At 42.4% G+C, this 24,224-nt stretch overlaps 1 protein-coding gene across 2 annotated transcripts in view; it reads left to right on the forward strand.

Moving 5' to 3' along the window:
- LOC139531755 (lethal(3)malignant brain tumor-like protein 4) overlaps positions 1-24,224 on the forward strand; it is a 129,775-nt gene that overhangs the window by 39,390 nt on the left and 66,161 nt on the right. For both annotated transcript variants that reach the window (XM_071328534.1, XM_071328535.1), the window contains exons 12-16: positions 99-209; positions 2,813-2,927; positions 6,647-6,758; positions 19,467-19,646; positions 21,373-21,519. In XM_071328534.1, coding sequence (XP_071184635.1) covers positions 99-209; positions 2,813-2,927; positions 6,647-6,758; positions 19,467-19,646; positions 21,373-21,519 — 665 coding nt within the window. The remainder of the gene's footprint in view (positions 1-98; positions 210-2,812; positions 2,928-6,646; positions 6,759-19,466; positions 19,647-21,372; positions 21,520-24,224) is intronic.

A 24,224-nucleotide genomic window follows, 5' to 3' on the forward strand; every position in this document is an offset into this window, starting at 1 on the left:
GTGTATGGGGCTTTTTGGGAGTCTTGACAGGCTTGATTGCCATCTCTAACGCCCTTTCTCTCTCTCCGCCCCCTCTCTTCCTCTCTCCCCTGTCACAGAGACCGCCTCACAGTTTCCAGGTGAACATGAAGCTGGAGGCGGTGGACAGGAGGAACCCCATGCTGGTCCGCGTGGCCACCGTCTCAGACACTGAGGACTACAGGGTCAAGGTGAGGGAAAGGAAATGGGAATACCTAGTCAGTTGTACAACTGAATGCATTCAATTGAAATTTGTCTTCCGCATTTAACCCAACCCCTCTGAATCAGAGAAGTGCGGGGGGCTGCCTTAATCGACTTCCACGTCATCGGCGCCAGGAGAACAGTAGGTTAACTGCCTTGCTCAGGTGCAGCACGACAGATTTTTACCTTGTCAACTCGGGATTCGACCCAGCAACCTTTCGGTGACTGACCCAACGCTCCTACCCGGTGAAGGGGTGGGGTTAGGGAGAGAACAATGGAGTGAGGAGTGAGGAAATGAGTGATAGATGAAATGAGAGCGAGAGGAAGAGCTTTTTAGAGTGAAAAAAGGAAAGAGTGAGGCAGGGGATGCGAGGAGGTTGTGCATGTGGAAAGAAGTGAGGGGGGTGGTAGTCAGGGTGAGGAGGCCAGCAATGTGTTGTATTGGATTTGCCCCAAACATAACATTTTCTATTCAGGACAAAAAGTGAATTGCTTTGCCACATTTATTGCAGTATTACTTTAGTGCCTTGTTGCAAACAGGATGCATGTTTTTGGAATATTTTTATTCTGAACAGGCTTCCTTCTTTTCACTCTGTCAATTAAGTTAATATTGTGGTTGAATTCGTGTTTGAAATTCACTGCTCAACCGAGGGACCTTACAATTATCTGTATGTGTGGGATACAGAGATGAGGTAGTCATTCAAAAATCATGTTAAACTCTATTATTGCACAAAGAGTGAGTCTATGCAACTTATTATGTGACTTGTTAAGCACATTTTTACTCCTGAAGTTATTTATGCATGCCATAACAAAGGGATTGAATACTTATTGACTCAAAACATTTCAGCTTTCAAAACAAATTGAAAAACATAATTCCACTTTGACATTTTGGGATATTGTGTGTAGGCCAGTGACAAGGCCAGGGATATTGTGTGTAGGCCAGTGTTACCAAACCTCCAAACAAGCTTCAACGCCATACAACAGTCCTTCCGTGGCCTCCAACTGCTCTTAAATGATAGTAAAATTAAATTCATGTTCTTCAACCGATCGCTGCCTGCACCCGCCCGCCCGACTAGCATCACTACTCTGGACGGCTCTGACTTAGAATATGTGGACAACTATAAAATCGTAGGTGTCTGGCTAGCCAAAAACTCTCCTTCCAGACTCACATTAAGCATCTCCAATTCTAAGTTAAATCTAGAACCGGCTTCCTATTTCGCAACAAAGCCTCCTTCACTCATGCTGCCAAACATACCCTCGTAAAACTGATCTTTGACTTCGGCGATGTCATTTACAAAGTAGCCTCCAACACTCTACTCAGCAAATTGGATGCATTCTATCACAGTGCCCTCCGTTTTGTAACCAAAGCCCCATATACTACCCACCACTGCGACCTGTATGCTCTGGTTGGCTGGTCCTCGCTACAAATTCGTCGCCAAACCCACTGGCTCCAGGTCATCAATAAGTCTTTGCAAGGCAAAACTCCGCCTTATCTCAGCTCACTGGTCACCATAGCAGCACCCACCTGTAGCACGCGCTCCAGCAGCTATATTTCACTGGTCATTCCCAAAGCCAACACCTCCTTTGGCCACCTTTCCTTCAAGTTCTCTGCTGCCAATGACTGGAACGAATTCCAAAAATCACTGAAGTTGGAGACCCATATCTCCCTCTCTAACTTTTAGCATCAGCTGTCAGAGCAGCTTACCGATCGCTGCAGCTGTACACAGCCCATCTGTAAATAGCCCATCCAACCAAATACTTACCTCATCCCCATATTTGTTTTTGTTTTTCTGCTCTTTTGCACACCAGTATTTCTCCTTGCACATCCTCATCTGCATATCTATCCCTCCAGTGTAAATTGCCAAATTGTAATTACTTTCTCCACTATTGGCCTATTTATTGCCTTACATCCTTACTTAATTTGCACACACTGTATTCAGACTTTTCTGTTGTGTTATTGACTGTACGTTTGTTTATCCCATGTGTAACTGTGTTGTTTTTGTCGCACTGCTTTGCTTTATCTTGGCCAGGTCGCAGTTGTAAATGAGAACTTGTTCTCAACTGGCCTTCCTGGTTAAATAAAAGTGAAATAAATAAAAAATAGTAAAGTTTCAAACAGTGCTCTACTAGGAGCAGAAACAACTGTGGATTTGGAACTAGGTCTTATCGTTAATCCTGGTGTCTCAAAACGTTTTTTTGTTACTGTCTCTTTATACGATCGAAAGAGCATTTTAAACATGATTACAGCGCTCTGTCTTTAGGAAGGCTTTCTGTTGATCGCTGTGCTCTTTGTGTCCTTGTCTCCTGTACGTCAGCTGTGTTCTTTGTGTCCTTGTCTCCTGTACGTCAGCTGTGTTCTTTGTGTCCTTGTCTCCTGTACGTCAGCTGTGTTCTTTGTGTATGTTGGCCTGTTTAATTGTCCATTATAATACATGTTTTTCTATTTGGTTTAAATGTTTTATTTTCTGTGCAGTACTTTGAGATTATTCTGTATAGTGAAAAGCCCTTTATGAATGTCAGATATAATTTTTAGTACTAACGTGGCTGTCTCTCTCTTTTGCTCTCTTTTGCTCTCTCTCTCTGTATTACTCAGATCCGTTTTGACGGCTGGCATGAGAAGTTTGACTTCTGGGTGGACTCTGACCTGCCGGACCTTCACCCTGTGGGCTGGTGTGCCCGGACAGGTCATCCCCTGGAACCCCCCCTCTGTGAGTTCACCACCCCAGTGTGTGTGTGTGTGCTCTTCGCTAACCATTCCAACTCAACGCTCACATGTACACACAAATCAATGCACTCGTCCATGCTTCTCAAGGACCTCTCCATCCATTAAATCCCCACTATTGATTTTGTTCCTTTCAGAGGTGAATCTCACTGACATTAGAGCACAGCTATCTGATGTATGGGTGCAAAGTCTTTTCTATGGCACAAGGCTTTGTACTGCGCTTTAAATCCTAACCACAACTCCACAGCCAATAGCACAGTATCCCTGCCCTAAAACAACTTTAAAGTAACTGTCCAGTGAAAATCTCACTTTTAAATGTTGATATTATATTACCACTTATCCAAATAATGTAGTTGACTCAAATAATGTAGTTGACTCATCTTATAATCATATTTCTGGCCAAAGCCTAAATTGGAGATAAAAACACACCTCAAACGTTTATCTCAAAACGTTAAAAAGAAAAACACTTGAAATTTGCTTGGATAATGACATCATTATCTTTGGCGGAGACAGACGCGTGTGTGACTAATCCAGCAACTTTTTAATTTTTTTCAAATTCTCCTGTGGGGAGAAGGATCTTTCTCGAGACTAGGGGAGACATGTGCTTACTGCACACAGGCAAGGTAGCTAGCTAGCAAGCAAGCCAAGCAATCCACAGCTGGTCTTGGCAAAAAAAGACAAAGCCTATGCAACAACTATCTCGCCAGTCACTTCTATTTTAAGTTATGTGGTTTGTAAAAGTTGGCCTGCTGGCTATTTAGAAGCAGTTATCTAAGGTTAGCATGCTAATGGTAGCAATCGTTAGCTAAGAAAGCAAGTCAAAGGAGATCTTTCACACAACAACCATCTTGCCATTCCATTTTATTTTAAATCCTGTGGTTTGTAGCTAAAAGTTTTATGTCAAGAGAACGCGGTTGTGTTAGCTGTTGTTGACTGATATAGATAGCAGTAGTAGCTAGCTAGCTTCATGACTAGCTAGTTACGTAGCTAACAACAAAAATATCAGCAATTTAGTGACAGTGAAGTAAAGAACAGAAATGACTCACACTTGTGAAATAATCAGCCTGCATTTATTGCTGTTATAGTGACGTGCCCTAGTAGTTCCATTGTGCATTTCCATATTCTGAATCCATCCATACTATTTGACTTGGTGCAGACAGGCTCGGGCAGTCTGCCCCAGTGCCCCCATGTGGGAGCTAATGTGAATATCCAAATGTATACATGTCTCATTGGCTGAGCAGTCAAATCAGTAAAAAAAAATGTACCAGTATACACCCAAACCACTCTCTGTTGTTTCCGAACAGGCAAATAAGGGGCACAGGGAAATATACTTTTTATAACATCCAAAATGATAATTTTTTGGAAGTACATCTATTTAATTCATATTGTATTTCGTTTTAAAATCTGGAACACTGGACAGATACTTACATTTATAGCAAAGTAGTCGTTGTGATTGACAAGTTGGCATAGTGCGAGAAATCAACAAAAGTATTTTTGTCTGCACAGACTAATCTCTTGACCTTTGAAGAATGCCTTCCATTTTTCTTCATTTTCGATGTTGGCTGTGATTGTTTTTCTTGATGTATTACCATTGACAGTTCCACAGTGATTTAGGGATACAATATAAATGGCTGCAACAGAAATCATGTTAGAAAAAAAAAAAACACAACTCTAATCTTATTTCAAGTGGAGGACTTGTCTCCTTCAGAGACTGGTGGAATAAATCTTTTCAATTTCCCCTTTTGGTAAACACATTTGGGACGACGAATGAGGTGTGTGCGCTCACGTGCATGTGTGCGCTCACGTGCATGTGTGCGCTCACGTGCATGTGTGCGTGTGTGTGTGTGTGCGAGAGAGAGAGAGAGAGAGTTTTGTCTTGGCACCAGCAATACAGGCCATAAACCTGACTTGAATTCTATATATCTTATTTGGTTTGTCTTAGAAGTTTGGTGCTTGATATATTATGGCAACAGAAATGTTTGGTGTTGCTCTAGATGTCTCAATCTAACACATAAGCAGAACCATAAGGGCTATTTGTCTACCCTGACACTCGAAAGACTTATTGGTCTACCCCAGCTAATCATGTGTAAGGTCTCATTCATTGTAACTTAATTTCAAATAGATACTCATAACGCATGGGTTTGCACAGTTGGATAACTAAAACCCATGTTATAGGCGATGAGGCTATATAGGCTACAACATGGGTTTAAGTTATCCTACAGTGAAAACCCTTGCATGATGAGTATCCATCTGAAATTAAGTTACAATGAATGACAACTTATGGAATTCAAGTCAGGTTTATGGCCTGTACAGTGCCTTCGGAAAGTATTCAGACCCTTTGACTTGTTGTTGCACATTTTGTTACATTACAGCCTTATTCTAAAATGGATTAAATAAAAAATAATCAGCAATCTACACACACTAACCCATAATGACAAAGCGAAAACAGGTGCATCCTGTTTCCATTGATTATCCTTGATGTTTCTACAACTTGATTTGAGTCCACCTGTGGTAAATTCAATTGATTGGACATGATTTGGAAAGGCACACACCTGTCTATATAAGGTCCCACAGTTGACAGTGCATGTCAGAGCAAAAACCAAGCGATGAGGTCAAAGGAATTGTCCGTAGAGCTCAGAGACAGAATTGTTTCGAGGCACTGAACTGGGGAAGGGTAACAAAACATTTCTGCAGCATTGAAGGTCCCCAAGAACACATTGGCCTTCATCATTCTTAAATGGAAGAAGTTTGGAACTCCCAAGACTCTTCTTAGAGCTGGCCGCCCTTCCAAACTGGGCACTCGGAGGAAAAGGGCATTGGTTCTTGGTCAAACTTCCAGAAGGACTACCATCTCTGCAGCACTCCACCCATAAGGCCTTTATGGTAGATTGGCCAGACGGAAGCCACTCTTCAGCAGCAGTGGCTGGGAGATTAGTCGGGATCGATGCAAAGATGAACGTAGCAAAGTACAGAGAGATACTTGATGAAAACCTGTTCCAGACCGCTCAGGACCTCAGACTGGGGCGAAGGTTCACCTTCCAACATGATAAAGACCCGAAGCACACAGCCAAGACAACACAGGAGTGGCTTCGGGACATGTCTCAATGTCCTTGAGTGGCTCAGCAAGAGCCCGGGCTTGAACCCGATCGAACATCTCTGGAGAGACCTGAAAATAGCTGTGCAGCAACACTCCCCATCCAACCTGACAGAGCTTCAGAGGATCTGCAGAGAAGAATGGGAGAAACTCCCCAAATACAGGTGTGCCAAGCTTGTAGCATCATACCCAATAAGAGACTCAATACTGTAATAGCTGCCAAAGGTGCTACAACAAAGTACTGAGTAAAAGGTCTGAATACTTATGTAAATGTGATATTAAAGTTTATTTTATTTTATTGCATTTGCTAACATTTTTAAAAACCTGTTTTTGCTTTGTCTGTATGGGGTATTGTGTGTAGATTGATGAGGAGAAAAAAACTATTTAATCCATTTTAGAACAAGGCTGTAATGTAACAGAATTTTGAAAAAGTTAAGTGGTCTGAATACTTTCCAAAGGCACTGAATGTAGTTAATATATGCTGACCCAATTTTACCTACTTGCCTGTTGACTAAATCAATCAATGAAAAGCATGCGTTATCTTCAAAACTCTTTCTTGCCAGCCTCAAGCAAGCCTTGTGATTGGTTTGTTGGTTGTCATCCCCATCCAGCACACGCAGGACCTTCTGACCTTAAGAGCTCCATGACCCAGGGAGTGTGCCCCACTCCGGGCTGCAGGGGCGTGGGCCACATCAAAGGAGCCAAATACACAGGACACCACAGGTAAGACACCTGTTGATGACTACATTGTCTGACAATATCCGCCGGTCCAGAAAAATCCCCAATTGCCTAAACCCTGTAGATCTGAAGGGATTAGAAAGGTATCAGCAGTATGGTAGTAGTTCCACCTTGCTCTCTGATAGGCTTGGTAGCACGTTCACTATGTTGCTTATACCCATCAAATCAAACACATCCTTTCCAATCCCTACAAGTGCTTAGAGGGTAGCGGCTAAGAATTGTTTCTGGGCCAGACCTATCCCCAGCTTGGCTTTTCTGATAGCATGTCACCATTGTTTAGAGGCATATTTTGTTTGCTCAATTTGCTTCCTGTGTGCCCATTGACACCCAGATCAGGAAGGACTAATAACACAAATTAAGGTATTATCCACCAACAGCTGGCTTTGGCAAGGTGAGATGTGGATGCCATTGTCTGTGGGTAATATATATGCTGCTGTAACTGCAGCATTGCATGGCCTGTTGGTTGGCTCCATGCAACAACAGTGAGAGTATGTTGCTAGCATTAACATCCAGCGATAGCTCGTTGGAGCACGAATCCTTGCTAGCATTAGCATTTAGCTCCAGGCTAGCTGACCTGGGCTTCTCTGTAGGGCGAGATAGGGCTGCAGCCAGCCGGGTTCTAAGCTTTTCACCTAGGGGAGCCAGAGGTACCTCCACAAAGGAGAGGAGAAAAAGGGATGATGGAGGAGAGGCACTCCTGGACCATGTTCACTCACGGAGCTCACATACGAGTAGCCTAGAGAAGTTAACCCTGCAGCTTGCAGGCCTGCTCCATGCTCTTCTCCCTGCCAAGACTCTGCCTGACTGACTGACTGCCAGAGCAGCAGCGCACAGTCTATCACCGGCTGTCATACCACTGAGGTTATGGCCCTCTCTAACCCATTTGTTTTACAAAAACACACCGCTTTGCAGAGTGCTTGGTGGAAATTCTCAGTTTTTGATTATGGAAGAGGATGTGTCTTTGAATATATGGCACTTTAGGTGAAAAAAATCGAAATATGCCGACTAATATTAATTTTAGTCGCGGTATATTTTGACAATGCCAGGTGTCAAAGTTGACTTTTTCAATAAACAAACTGTAGATCTTACTCTGTTTTTATAATGTAGTCAATACTATACGACAGTGGTAGTATAGTAGTCCTTCCATTCACCCCTCTGCTCCTCCCTCTCTCCCTCTCTCCCTCTCTCTGTCTCACTGAGCGTCTGTCTGAGGATTCAACTCGCCCTCTGCTATTTTTGTGCCTCACCTTTTCCAAGGATATAATCAACTCTGAATGGAATGAGAGTGGAGTGTGCATATCCCCCCCCCCCTGCACACCCCTCTCCACAGCCCAATGGAAAGACATTCAGTGACAGAGTCCTCCACAACCACAGTACCATGCTTTAAGCCCTGTTACTGCAGCAAAATAAAAACTCTCTAGAAAAGTGGCTCTAACCCAACTTCATTAGCAACTCATTTGAATTTCATCTGCATGAATTATCATGAACTCAGAACTTCAGTTTTATGCGTAGAATAACATATGTGGGTATAAACATATTCAAATGGTGTATTTTACATTGGATAAAAGTAGAGACTCAGAGCTAGAAAATGTTGATAAACTTGTAACCTCACTTTTTGAGAAAATGGACCTTGAATGTTTTGGTACACCTACTGGAGAGCTCTTCTTTGTCTACACCCATCCAGCATAATTCACACCCTCTTAAGCCTTAGCCCCACCCATCTCTTCAAGGATTCACATGTGAGGCCATGTACAAAACAACCAAAGATTTCAAGACTAAAGGCTGGTTTATACTACGGGTGTGTTCGTAAATTCAATCTGGAGTGCCAGAGTGTGCTCAGAGTGAGCTCTGGGCGTTCATAAACTCAGAGCGTTGTCAGATTGTCCGTGTGTAAATTCAGAGCGCTTCGCTCTCGGGGAGTTCAGAGCGCGCATTGGACGCTCTGGCCGAGGAGTAGGGTTGATCTGAGCATTATGACCTAACAACAGCAGTCAAGCACCCAAGCTGACTGGCTAATGTTGGCTAGCTTGCTAGCAATTTCCAAACACAAATGAGGGAACAGCTCACTCTGACCATTTTACTCGCCCTAGCAGAGCTGTTTAGGCTGTTTTTATGTTATCCAGAGCATTGGTGACTGCAACTGTGCTGCAGGCAACAATTGAATTGCTCTTTTTTCCAACGTTTACTGACACCGGAGATATTCAACGTTAAACGTTCGTAAATTCGTATACATGAATGGATGCTTCTCCCTCTTTCACGGGTGGATGGTTGCCCTTAGTTTGAAGATGTACAAAACACCTGTCTCTGGTTTACAACAGCCTTCTGTGTGTTCTCTTTTTGACTCCGTCTGCATATTTGCAATCAAAAAGCCAGAATTCTCTCAATTTCTTTAGCTATTAAACTCTAATGCCACTGATTTCAAAACTCGGTTCTCCAGAAAGTGGAGAGCAACACTTTTGCAGTTCTCCTACTTGATATCTTTCAAAAAAGCTCTGTTACTAAGGATTACCTACACAAACTGATGCGCATGTTATAGACCGAAGCGTGCTACATGGCAGAACAATCGGAACTCATCTCTCGGCATGTCCAGCCCACCCATTATCTCAGCCAATCATGGCTAGCGGAAAGGTTCCTGTCTTTTTCCATGGCTAAACCGACTAGTCTTGTAATTTAACAATTGTATTCCTATTTACAGATGGCATACAAGTGTGTTATTAAGGCACATGAAAGTTTACACGTTCCAGAAGGCATTTCTGCCCAGGAACACACACACACAGAGCTGTATTCAGTCATCTCTGCAGTGCACGGTAATAAAACCATCAATCGACATGCATATTAAAATAACTAATCAGGAAGATGAGAGCTATTTCATACCCCCACATGGCATTACGCTCCGGCACCCTCAATGATTTTGATGAAAGTATTATTTTTAATTCCAGAGGCGTTATTGGTGAAGAGGTAATATTATCCTAGTTTGAATTTTGGTATTAGCCTGAAGGTTTGTGAGTGTGGGAGCTCATCTACTGCTCGAGTCGAGTGTTATGCAATCTCATTATAATAATCTCATGAATATTTATAAAACGGTGACTTACTTTACTTTGAAGAAAAATAAATGTACATTTGTATGTGTTGAGGGACCTTCAGGGTGTTATACAATTCACCTTTCGATAATTTTGGGTTTAACTTTTGACCTCAAAGGGTCAACTCATTTACAGAATACGATGCCGCACAAAGACAAGGCATGTTCATTTCCATTGAGATAACATTTGAATGGAAAGTGCCCACTTTAGCGCCCTGCCTGGGCATTAGAACAGCCCAGCACGGCTCTTTCCTGCAGTACAAATTGATCTTATCTCTCTAAACCATCTGCAGTGGAGGAAAGGGCACAGAGTGGGGCGACCAACCACTCTCTGAACAGCGTAATTTTAGCTTCTCAACACTCAGACTACTGCTGCAATCTATTTTTGAGCTACTAAAACCCTGCAGCTTCAGACGCCTGTAGTTCCATCATGCAGCATTTTGTTTTAATGAACGCAAGCATGGTCGATTTCCACAGCTGGCGTCAACATAAATTGTCTCATCCCGGCTTAAAGTCTCCGGTCTGCTGAGAGCGCAGTTTCATCCCCCTATCAAAATGCACAGATGTATGTGTTTTTCCTTGGCCCGTGCTACGGTTTAGTTGGTCCCAAGGTAGAAGCGTGTCTGTGTCTGTCTGTATGTGTGTCGGCTCAATTTATGGCAACAGATGCAGGCCGACAGTGCATTCGGAAAGTATATTACAGACCCCTTGACATTTTCCACACTTTGTTACGTTACAGCCTTATTCTAAAATGTATTCAATTTTTTCTCATCCATCAACACACAATACCCCATAATGACAAAGCAAAAACAGGTTTTTAGACATGTTTGCAATTTTATAAAGAAAGACCCTTTACTCAGTACTTTGTTGAAGCACCTTTGGCAGCGATTACAGCCTCAAGTCTTCTTGGATATGATGCTACAAGCTTGTAGCCCTGTATTTGAGAAGTTTCTCCCATTCTTCTCTGCAGATCCTCTCAAGCTCTGTCAGGTTGGATGGGGAGTGTTGCTGCACAGCTATTTTCAGATCTCCAGAGATGTTCGATCGGGTTCAAGTGCGGGCTCTTGCTGAGCCACTCAAGGACATTCAGAGACTTGTCCTGAAGCCACTCCTGCCTTGTCTTGGCTGTGTGCTTAGGGTCGTTGTCCTGTTGGAAGGTGAACCTTCGCCCTAGTCTGAGGTCCTGAGCGGTCTGGAACAGGTTTTCATCAGGGATATCACTGTACTTTGCTCCGTTCATTTTTGCCTCGATCCTGGCTAATCTCCCAGTCCCTGCCGCTCAAAAACATCCCCACAGCATGATGCTGCCACCACCATACTTCACTGTAGGGATGGTGCCAGGTTTCATCCAGACGTGACGCTTGGCATTCAGGCCAAAGAGTTCAATCCAGTTGTCCTTCTGGACGTTTGACCAAGAACCATCGGGTTCTTGGTCAACCCCCTGACCAAGGCCCTTCTCCTTCGAGTGTTCAGTTGGGCCGGGCGGCCAGTCTAAGAAGAGTCTTGGTGGTTCCAAACTTCTTCTATTTAAGAATGATGAAGGCCACTGTGTTTTGGGGGACCTTCAATGCTGTAGAAATACTTTAGTATGCTTCCACAGATCTGTTCCTCAACACAATCCTGTCTCGGAGCTCTACGGACGATTCCTTTGACCTTATGGCTTAGTTTTGCTCTGTCATGCACTCTCAACTGTGGGACCTTAAATAGATAGGTGTGTGCCTGTCCAAATCAGGTCCAATCAATTGTCTCCTTATCTATGCCTGTTAACACTCTGTTTCCAGTGGACATTTTTTCTCAGTAAAATTCATGGCCGGCCTTGAGATGCATAGGCTGGGCTTATGGACTGTAATGGAGCGTGAAGATGTGGGCTTTTGTGATGTCAGAGCAACCTTTTCTTGATCTCTGATCTCCCACTCCAAACCAGCTGTAAGTTCCAGTGTTTCCTTTAGCATTGTATAGGCGGATGTGGCCCCCCATTTAGCTCCGTTGGCCCCCAGCTAATAGAGTTTGGCCTCAATTGGTTGACAGTTGTCATGTCAGAGCAGGCCTGGATGTTGCTTTGGGGGACTTAAGAGGTGCCCAGCCTTGAAAGTAATCTTGGTGGGGAAAACATGTACAACAAATGAGAGCAGTTGGCCTTCAACACCCCAGTGACTTGCTTGCTGTTACACTTATAGTGACCCCTCATTTACTCGTTGCTGTATATTTCTTTGCAGCCAAAAGAATGTGAGAGTTGTCAACTATTGTTGTCTGTAAACAATGACAAGCCACCAGGTTCTGACAACTTGGATGGAAAATTACTGAAGATATTGCCACCCATATTTTCCAAATCTTCAATCTAAGCCTACTAGAAAGTGTGTGCTCTCCAGGTAGAATCAGGAATTCCCCAGGGCAGCTGTCTAGGACCCTTACTTTTCAATCTTTACTAATGACATGCCACTGGCCTTGAGTAAAGCCGGTTTGTCTATGTATGTATGCGGATGACTCAACACTATACATGTCAGCTACACCAGGGAGTGAATTCACTGCAGCACTTAACAAAGAGCTGCAGTTAGTTTTAGATTTGGTGTCAAGGCATAAGTTAGTTCTAAATATTTCAAAAACTAAAAGCATTGTATTTGGGCGAAATCATTCACTAAACCCTAAACCTCAACTAAAACTTGTAATACATAATGTGGAAATTGAGCAAGTTGAGGTGACTAAACTGCTTGGAGTAACCCTGGATTGTAAGCTGTCATGGTCAAAACACGTTGATACAACAGTAGCTAAGATGGGGAGAAGTCTGTCCATAATAAAGCGCTACTCTGGCTTCTTAACTTCTCTAGGGTAGGGGGCACTATTTTCACCTCCGGATGAAAAGCGTGCCCAAAGTAAACTGCCTGCTACTCAGGCCCAGAGGCTAGGATATACACATAATAATTGGTCGATTTGGATAGACAACACTCTAAAGCTTCCAAAACTGTTAAAATAAGTTATCTGAGTATAACAGAACTGATTTGGCAGGTGAAACCCTGAGAAAAATCCCTCCAGGAACTAGGATGTTTTTTATTTTTGTAATTTTCTATTCAATGCCATTACAGTATCCATTGACTTAGGACTCAAATTGCAGTTCCTATGCCTTCCACTAGATGTCAACAGTATTTAGAAATTGTTTCAGGCTTGTATTCTGAAAAATGAGGGAGTAAGACCAGTCTGAATGACTAGACCCTAAAGTGTCACAGAGCTTTTTCATGCGCAATCCCGCCTTTCTTGTTTACCTTTTATATTGACAACGTTATTGTCCGGTTGAAATATTATCGATTATTTAGGCTAAAAACAACCTGAGGATGGAATATAAACATCGTTTGACATGTTTCTTTGAACTTTACGGATACAATTTGGATTTTGTCTGCCTGTTGTGACTGCGTTTGAGCCTGTGGATTACTGAAGAAAACACGCAAACAAAACGGAGGTTTGTGGATATAAACATGGATTTATTCGAACAAAACGAACATTTATTGAGTAAATGGATGTCTTCTGAGTTCAACCATATGAAGATCATCAAAGGTAAGTGATTAATTTTATCTCTATTTATGACTTTTGTAACTCTTCTACTTGGCTGGCTACTGTTTGTAATGATTTGTCTGCTGGGCGATGTTCTCAAATAATCGCATGATATGCTTTCGCCGTAAAGCCTTTTTGAAATCTGACACCGTGGTTGGATTCACATGAAGTTAATCTTTAAACCTATGTAATACACTTGTATGTTTTCTGAATTTTTATAATCAGTATTTCTGTTTTTGAATTTGGTGCTCTGCAATTTCACTGGATGTTGGTCAGGTGGGACGCTACTGTCCCACATACCCTAGAGAGGTTTTAACAAGGCAGGTCCTACAGGCTCTACTTTTGTTGCACCTGGACTACTGTTCAGTCGTGTGGTCAGGTGCCACAAAGAGGGACCTCTGAAAATTACAGGGTTGCACTGCTGGCCCTTAAATGGACACGGAGAGCTAACATGAATAATATGCATGTATATCTCTCATGGCTCAATGTCACGAGAATTTTGTTCTCAGTGTTCATAATATCCAATTGAATTAATTACTCAGCCTGAAACCCAGAATTTGTAAGAAACTGGTTGAAATGAATCAGACGGAGGCCCAGCCACAATAGTCAGAAAATGTATTTACGAGAGCGCTCTGCTTATCATTTCCTGTATATTGGTTTATATACTTCACATTTCGTCCTAACTGTCCCTCCTCCTCTAATACAATGATAATATAGTTCACAAGTCTTCTCCTTTTCATACATAGCCTGCCACCTGTTATACAATCTACTACAAGCCCAAGGTTTCCCCCCTCCCTGGGTGGGGAGACTTCCTTCCCTGTTATCAGTTCCACAGTTGTCACAAGTTGTCTGCCACAGTTCCTTGCCTGCTAACTCTCCCTCTTTCTTATGGACAAACATTCTTCATCAGACAGGTTATAATTCTACGTTAAATGTATACATCATTATTCATAAAAATCCCATAACACTCAATGTGGAGGAGAGATTGACTTCATCACTACTTGTTTCTGTAAGAAGTGTTGACATGCTGAATGCACCGAGGTGTCTGTTTAATTTGCATTTTATTGCATGACATAAGTATTTGATACATCAGAAAAGCAGAACTTAATATTTGGTACAGAAACCTTTGTTTGCAATTACAGAGATCATATGTTTCCTGTATTTCTTGACCAGGTTTGCACACACTGCAGCAGGGATTTTGGCCCACTCCTCCATACAGACCTTCTCCAGATCCTTCAGGTTTCGGGGCTGTCACTTCGCAATACGGACTTTCAGCTCCCTCCAAAGATTTTCTATTGGGTTCAGGTCTGGAGACTGGCTAGGCCACTCCAGGACCTTGAGATGCTTCTTACGGAGCCACTCCTTAGTTGCCCTGGCTGTGTGTTTCGGGTCGTTGTCATGCTGGAAGACCCAGTCACGACCCATCTTCAATGCTCTTACTGAGGGAAGGAAGTTGTTGGCCAAGATCTCGCGATACATGGCCCCATCCATCCTCCCCTCAATACGGTGCAGTCGTCCTGTCCCCTTTGCAGAAAAGCATCCCCAAAGAATGATGTTTCCACCTCCAGGCTTCACGGTTGGGATGGTGTTCTTGGGGTTGTACTCATCCTTCTTCTTCCTCCAAACACGGCGAGTGGAGTTTAGACCAAAAAGCTCTATTTTTGTCTCATCAGACCACATGACCTTCTCCCATTCCTCCTCTGGATCATCCAGATGGTCATTGGCAAACGTCAGACGGGCCTGGACATGCGCTGGCTTGAGCAGGGGGACCTTGCGTGCGCTGCAGGATTTTAATCCATGACGGCGTAGTGTGTTACTAATGGTTTTATTTGAGACTGTGGTCCCAGCTCTCTTCAGGTCATTGACCAGGTCCTGCCGTGTAGTTCTGGGCTGATCCCTCACCTTCCTCATGATCATTGATGCCCCACAAGGTGAGATCTTGCATGGAGCCCCAGACCGAGGGTGATTGACCGTCATCTTGAACTTCTTCCATTTTCTAATAATTGCGCCAACAGTTGTTGCCTTCTCACCAAGCTGCTTGCCTATTGTCCTGTAGCCCATCCCAGCCTTGTGCAGGTCTACAATTTTATCCCTGATGTCCTTACACAGCTCTCTGGTCTTGGCCATTGTGGAGAGGTTGGAGTCTGTTTGATTGAGTGTGTGGACAGGTGTCTTTTATACAGGTAACGAGTTCAAACAGGTGCAGTTAATACAGGTAATAAGTGGAGAACAGGAGGGTTTCTTAAAGAAAAACTAACAGATCTGTGAGAGCCGGAATTCTTACTGGTTGGTAGGTGATCAAAAACTTATGTCATGCAATAAAATGCAAATTAATTACTTAAAAATCATACAATGTGATTTTCTGGATTTTTGTTTTAGATTCCGTCTCTCACAGTTGAAGTGTACGTACCTATGATAAAAAATTACAGACCTCTACATGCTTTGTAAGTAGGAAAACCTGCAAAATCGGCAGTGTATCAAATACTTGTTCTCCCCACTGTATATCCAAAAAGCCCATTTATTTGGCGCGTTTGATCCAGAAATACACCGGTTCCAACTTGCGCAATGTGACTACAAAATATCTCAAAAGTTATCTGTAAGCTTTGTCCAAACATTTCAAACTACTTTTGGAATACAACTTTAGGTATTTTTTTACGTAAATAATTGATAAAATTGAAGAAGGGATGATCTGTGTTCAATACCGGAGGAAAACAAAGTGTAGCGTGCCTCTAACAAAGAGTACACTTCCCTCGAGCCTCATTCTGAACAGTGTTACTTCTTCATTTCTCAAAGGAAAAACCTCAACCAATTTCTAAAGACTGTTGACATCCAGTTGAAGCGATAGGAACTGCAAGAAGGTCCCTTAGAAATCTGGATTCCCAATGAAAAGCCATTGAAAAGAGAGTGACCTCAAAAGAAAAATATCTGAATGGTTTGTCCTCGGGGTTTTGCCTGCCAAATAAGTTCTGTTATACTCACAGACATGATTCAAACAGTTTTTGAAAGTTCAGAGTGTTTTCTATCCAAATCTACTAATAATATGCATATCTTAGGTTCTGGGCCTGAGTAGCAGGCAGTTTACTTTGGACACGCTTTTCATCCGGACGTGAAAATACTGCCACCTATCCCAGAGAATTTAAACTACTAGCACACAGCTCGGACACACATGCATACCCCACAATACATGCCACCAAAGGTCTCTTCACAATCCCCAAGTCAAGAACAGACAATGGGAGGCGCACAGTACTACATTGTTCCATGTAGCCATGGCTCTTTCTTCCACATCAGGTAACTGATGCAAGCAGTAGAATCAGATTTTAAAAACGGATAAAGATACACCTTATGGAACAGCAGGGACTGTGAAGAGACACACACACACAGGCACACATACACATAAGACACACACTCTACACACATACACATGGATTTTGTATTGTAGATAAGTGGTGGTAGTAGAGTGATGGCCTGAGCGAACACACTTAATGTGTTGTGAAAAATGTTATGACATGTAATATTTTAAATTGTATATAACTGCCTTAATGATGCTGGACACGAGGATGAGTAGCTCCTGCCTTGGCAGCAGCTAATGGGGATCCTTAATAAATGCAAATACAAAACTGTATCTGTAAATATATACACTCACGCTGTTAGCCAAGGCCTTAAAAGATAACTATAGCCTCAAGTTTAAAGAAATAGAGTCAGCTAATTCTGCAGATTAGAGTCCATATTATCAAAGGAAATTGAATGACTAACAGAACAGACAGATAGCAATAAAAACTGTACGATAAAGGCTCAGAGAAAGTTGGAGGAAAAATAAAAATAAATGGAGGAACTTGTACAAGAAAGATCCAGTGTAATATATTATAAAGAAAATTATGCAAACTGGATGGAATATGGGGAAAATGCACCAAATTCTTTTTCAATTTTCAACATAGAAATGCTACCAATTATTTTTTTTAAACTGAAACTTGTTACAAATGATGGATTCACTCATGATTCACCGAACGATATTTTGAAAGAGAAGGTAAAGTACTTTAAGAATATGTTTTCATTTCAGTCTCCTCCATCTCCACTAACCTCAGGTAATTGTATGGACTTTTACCCTATTAATAATGTAAAATTAACTTCTGTACAGAAAGACTCATGTGAAGGCCAAATTACAGAGGAGGAACTTCTTGATGCAATTAAAGCCTTTTAGTCCGGGAAAACTCCAGTGCTGGATGGCATACCAGTGGAAGTGTACCAGAGGACCATTATAAGCATGTTTTAGCCACTCTTATATAAACGGTAGATCATCGGATACGCAACAAGGTCTGATTTCATTATTACTGAAACAAGATCCAAGTGGTGTATATACAGTGGGGCAAAAAAGTATTTAGTCAGCCACCAATTGTGCAAGTTCTCCCACTTAAAAAGATGAGAGAGGCCTGTAATTTTCATCATAGGTACACTTCAACTATGACAGACAAAATGAGAAGAAAAAAATCCAGAAAATCACATTGTAGGATTTTTTATGAATTTATTTGCAAATTATGGTGGAAAATAAGTATTTGGTCACCTACAAACAAGCAAGATTTCTGGCTCTCACAGACCTGTAACTTCTTCTTTAAGAGGCTCCTCTGTCCTCCACTCGTTACCTGTATTAATGGCAACTGTTTGAACTTGTTATCAGTATAAAAGACACCTGTCCACAACCTCAAAGAGTCACGCTCCAAACTCCACTATGGCCAAGACCAAAGAGCTGTCAAAGGACACCAGAAACAAAATTGTAGACCTGCACCAGGCTGGGAAGACTGAATCTGCAATAGGTAAGCAGCTTGGTTTGAAGAAATCAACTGTGGGAGCAATTATTAGGAAATGGAAGACATACAAGACCACTGATAATCTCCCTCGATCTGGGGCTCCACGCAAAATGATCAAAATGATCACAAGAATGGTGAGCAAAAAATCCCAGAACCACACGAGGTGACCTAGTGAATGACCTGCAGAGAGCTGGGACCAAAGTAACAAAGCCTACCATCAGTAACACACTACGCCGCCAGGGACTCAAATCATGCAGTGCCATAAAAGCTGAAATAAATCATTCTCTCTACTATTATTCTGACATTTCACATTCTGAAAATAAAGTGGTGATCCTAACTGCCTGTGTGGATAGGTAACAGTGTCCTGCACACCTCTGTGTTTATAAGGGCAGTATATTTGAGGTATTACTTATGCAACCTATCATCTTCCATCACTAATTTAGACGGGGTGTCAAGGGGTGCGTGTGTGTCTGTGTGTGCGTACCTGTGTGTGAGACAAGAAAAGCACCACCAAGCATTTCTCTCTCTTGCTCTCTCTTTTTCTCTTTCACTCCATTTCACACTTCATTTGCCTAATCTTCTCATTCCTTCATCATGTTTTTTTTGGGCCTCTTCATTGAAGTTTTGTAATGAATATTTCTTGTTCATTTCAAGGTTTGTCATGTTGTTTTGTGGAATGTTGCTTCCGTGTGAGTCATGATCCAAAGTAGAATTCGCTGAACTGAACCAAAAGAAGCATGATAAGAGAGAGAGAGGGAGGGAGAGTGAGACAATAGGGAGAGATAGAGATTTTCTAAAACAGTGGTTTGCTGCAGGAAAAGTGCTCTGGCTCAGCAAAGCCTAGAGATTTATATAATTAATTACTTTGAGCACAATAGCACAATAGCAATGTGTCTCTACTCTTTACTGTTTCTGGTTGACCGGACCTCAGCACCACATTGTGGCCAGATTCACACTGACTTTCTCCACATGGTAATTTTGAAGGGATGGTTTGACTGATGCGCTGTGACATGCCGGGCCAAATGAACTCTCACACACACAAACATGTCCTGCTGCATGATCTGGCCGGATGAGAAGTGCATGTTTTAACAGCCATGTCTAACACCATTTATTTTCTCTCTTTCTTTCTCAATCATGCTCTTTCTTCTCTTTCTCTTTCTGGCTCAATCTTTCAATCTGTCTACTTCTCTCTCTGCTCTCACTCTAACTCTCTCCATCCCTATCCCTCTCTCTCACCCCTCCCCCTCATTTTCTTTCATTTCTCCACAGTGCCTTCGGCTGTCCCTACTCCGACATCAACATGAAGAAGGAGGCCGTGCTGCCTGACCGGCTGGGCGGTGAAAAGCAGATCACCTTTGTCCCTGTGCACTTTGTCCAGAAGACCAAGAGGCTGTGCACTGCCGATGAACAGGAGGAAGCCACGCCCCAGGACACTCCCATGGAAACCAGGTGGGGGAAAGTGATGTCATTGTGATGATTTGTCAAGATGGCCAGCTGGCCCTGTTTCCATCCTTACTGATCTAACATGATTGGACCCATCCAGCCATGTCAGATCAGGGAGTGAAGAAAGGAAGAATGCAATTTCAAATGATTTAAACAGTGTCAGTGTCGCCACCCAACAGATATTTCTAATTGGACCTGCAGCCTTGGATGGAGAGGAGACTTAGCTAAATGCAATCCCAATGTCATTGAACCTCTGTTTCACTTTCAACTGAGATGCCCTGACACTGTTCCAAACTAGAAAAATAACAGCTGTCTTGACATTTTCAAAGTATTTTTCTTAAAGTCATAACAGAGGACTGCGCACAACTCTCTGCAAATTTAAATTATTCCAAGGTGAGAGTGTTGGAGTCTGAGACGAGGCGGATGACGTGCCGTGGGCTCCTCGGCAGAGAGGTTTAAGGGTGGCAAATTGCATTTTTTCACAATGTCCACAGCAGAATCAGAAGCGTTTCGAATCAGAAGCGTTGGGTTAAACGCCGACTCAGCACTGCCGATCGGCTTAACTTACGCACTGCTCAGAAGGATTTTCTGCTATTGCAGTGGGCTTGCTCTATTTGTCTAGGCCTGGCCGGGCTGTGGATGGCTGGCTGCCAGAGTTTACAGTCGGAAGCTTGTCAAGTGTAATAGCGGAGCGGGAGCCGAGCTGTGATGAACGGTTTTAATATAAAACTAACTTGATTATCAACTTTTTAAATTCCCGCCAGAGGAGTCTTTAATGTGTCGGATGTAATCGTACGTTGTTCTATTAATAAATCGTTGCCGAAGGTTGTTTTCAGAAGCTAAGTGATCCTGTGTTGGTAATGTGATTTGGATTGGTGTCAAGTTGTAGTACCTGCCAAGAAGTCTGTTAGAGTAGGCCATACTCTACTCATATATAAATACTGAAAAGGTTTTGTTCGAGGTCAGCATTTGTGTAAGTGACTATTGATCACTTACACTACATGAAAATGTTTCTTTCAAGATATATCTTTGGTCTGGGCAGGTAGTAACAAAGCACACGCAAATGCGTCTATTACAATGAACTATGGACTACGGCCGTCATTGAAATAATCATTTTTTCTTAACTGACTTGCCTAGTTAAATAAAATAAAAAAATATATAGCGGCACCTGTCAGGGGTGTCTAGATAGTTTTTTACAGCATCCAGAACAGTATTTTATTGGACTGTACTACTGATAATGTATGTTTACCACTGTGCATCGCACTGCTGGCTTGCCATTGAAGCTAAGCAGTGTCGGTACTGGTCGGTCCCTGGATGGGTGACCATATGTTGCTGGAAGTAGTGTTGGAGGGCCAGTAGGAAGCACTCTTTCCCCTGATAAAAAAAGAAAAGAAAAAATATCTCAATTCCCCAGGGCAGTGATTGGGGACTTTGCCCTGTGTAGGATACCCTCTTTCGGATGGGATATTAAATGGGTGTCCTGACTCTCTGTGGTAACCATCTCTGTTCAATGCCTTTTCTCTTTCACTCTTAACCTCTCCCTTTTATCCTCTCTCCCCCCTGCCCACTCACCCTATCTTTCTCTCTGTTTCTACCTTTTGCTTTCTCTATATTTCTTTCTCTCTAATTTTTATCCTCCCTCACTCACTCTCTCCCTTTACTCACTCTCTCCTTCCCCTCTCTCTCGCACTCCCTCGCTCCCTCTCTCTCTTTCTCTCTCCGTCGCTCCCAGGGCTATGTTGTCAGGGTACGAGGGGGCTGGTCGTCTGAGAGGACGACCCCCAACAAACCCCCTGGTGAAGAGAGAGCCCAGGGAGGAACCAGCCACAGCTCAGGGACAGAAGCTCCTCTCTCTGGGGAAGAGAAGCCTACCCAGCAGGTAAGATAAGATGACTTTATTTGTAAATTGTACACAAGGTCCAACTGAAATGTGAATTCTGCTTATAACCCAACCCCTCTGAAAGACAGACACACACTACCGGTCCAAAGTTTTAGAACACCTACTCATTCAAGAGTTTATCTTTATTTTTACTATTTTCTACATTGTAGAATAATAGTGAAGCCATAAACTATGAAATAACACATATGAAATCATGTAGTAACCAAAAAAGTGTTAAATAAATCAAAATATATTTGAGATTTGAGATTTTTCAAAGTAGCCAGCCTTTGCCTTGATGACAGCTTTGCACACTCTTGGGATTCTCTCAACCAGCTTCACCTGGAATGCTTTTCCAACAGTCTTGAAGGAGTTTCCACATATGCTGAGCTTGGCTGCTTTTCCTTCACTCTGCAGTTGGACTCATCCCAAACCATCTCAATTTGGTTGAGGTTAGGGGATTGTCGAGGCCAGGTCATTTGATGCAGCACTCCATCACTCTCCTTCTTGGTAAAATAGCCCTTACACAGCCTGGGGGTGTGTTGGGGCATTGTCCTGTTTAAAAACAAATGATAGTCCCACTAAGCCCAAACCAGATGGGATGAAGGTTGAAGGTTGTGCAATGTAACAGCAATATTTAGACTTAGAGATGCCATCCGTTAGATAAAATACGTTACGGTTCCGTATTTCACTGAAAGAATAAACGTTTTGTTTTCAAAATTATAGTTTCCGGATTTTACCATTTTAATGACCAAAGGCTCGTATTTCTGTGTGTTATTATGTTATAATTAAGTCTATGATTTGATAGAGCAGTCTGACTGAGCGATGGTAGGCAGCAGCAGGCTCGTAAGCATTCATTCAAACAGCACTTTCGTGCGTTTGCCAGCAGCTATTGCGCTGTTTATGACTTCAAGCCTATCAACTCCCGAGATTAGGCTGGTGTAACCGATGTGAAATGGCTAGCTAGTTAGCGGAGTGCGCGCTAATAGCGTTTCAAACGTCACTCGCTCTGAGACTTGGAGTAGTTGTTCCCCTTGCTCTGCATGGGTAACGATGCTTCGAGGGTGGCTGTTATCGATGTGTTCCTGGTTCGAGCCGAGGTAGGAGCGAGGAGAGGGACAGAAGCTATACTATTAAACTGGCAATACTAAAGTGCCTATAAGAACATCCAATAGTCAAAGGTATATGAAATACAAATGGTATAGAGAGAAATAGTCCTATAATTCCTATAATAACTACAACCTAAAACTTCTTACTTGGGAATATTGAAGAATCATGTTAAAAGGAACCACCAGCTTTCATATGTTCTCGTGTTTTGAGCAAGGAACTTAAACGTTAGCTTTTTTACATGGCACATATTGCACTTTTACTTTCTTCTCCAACACTTTGTTTTTGCAATATTTAAACCAAATTGAACATGTTTCATTATTTATTTGAGGCTAAATTGATTTTATTGATGTATTATATAAAGTTAAAATAAGTGTTCATTCAGTATTGCTGTAATTGTCATTATTACAACAAAACAAAGAAATTGTCCGATTTAATCGGTATCGACTTTATTTGGCCCTCCAATAATCTGTATCGGTATCGGCGTTGAAAAATCATAAACGGTCGACCTCTACTATCTTCTGTATACCACTCCTACCTTGTCACAACACAACTGATTGGTTCAAACACATTAAGAAGGAAAGAAATTCCACAAATGTAACTTTTAACAAGGCATACCTGTTAGTTGAAATGAATTCCAGGTGACTACCTCAATGAAGCTGGTTGAGAGAATGCCAAGAGTGTGCAAAGCTGTCATCAAGGCAAAGGGTGGCTATTTGAAGAATCCCAAATATAAAATATATTTGTTTAACACTTTTTTGGTTTCTACATGATTCCATATGTGATTTCATAGTTTTGATGTCTTCACTATTATTCTACAATGTAGAAAATAGTAAAAATAAAGAAAAACCCTTGATTGAGTAGGTGTTGTGACTGGTAGTGTTCATATACAGGTTTTGGAAAGGTGCAGGGGCTGCCACACTGGGCGCCCGAAGAGCTCTTGTTGTGGGGGGGGTTAAGTGCCTTGCTCAAGGGCACAACGGCAGACAATGGCATCTCATTTTTGATACCAACAACCCACTGGTTGACAGTTCACTTCCTGGTAACTCCGGTGGCTGGCTCGCCCCTCTAACTGCTAGGCTACCTGCCGCCCCAGTACATTATACACTATACCTCAGGCCATAAGGCCTTCTTAATGTTTTACACTACTGAGCCGTCCAAGCTGTACTGAGCTGACCTGGTAAGGCATTCACCATAGTTGCTGGAACCATGCTGCAAAGGACAATGTGAAAGGAATATTACAAGTCAGCACTGTTTGGTTCGGGTCAACAAAATAAGTGATTTTTTTCTTTCTTAATTGCCATACTCACAGCAGGTCAAGACCGCGAGGCCTTCCTATCTCCCTACTTACTATCACCACCATGCTGGGAGAATAGAAAAAATATATGTTTTATTGTCACATACACCGGATAGGTGCAGTGAAATGTGTAGTTTTACAGGGTCAGCCATAGTAGTACAGTGCCCCTGGAGCAAATTAGGGTTAAATGCCTTGCTCAAAGGCACATCGACACATTTTTCACCTTGTCGGCTCGTGTATTTGAACCAGCGACCTTTCGGTTACTGGCCGAACACTCTAAGTACTAGGCTACCTGCTGCCATAA

The sequence above is a fragment of the Salvelinus alpinus genome, chromosome 10, assembly GCF_045679555.1.
Source record: "Salvelinus alpinus chromosome 10, SLU_Salpinus.1, whole genome shotgun sequence".
Taxonomy (NCBI): Eukaryota; Metazoa; Chordata; class Actinopteri; order Salmoniformes; family Salmonidae; genus Salvelinus; species Salvelinus alpinus.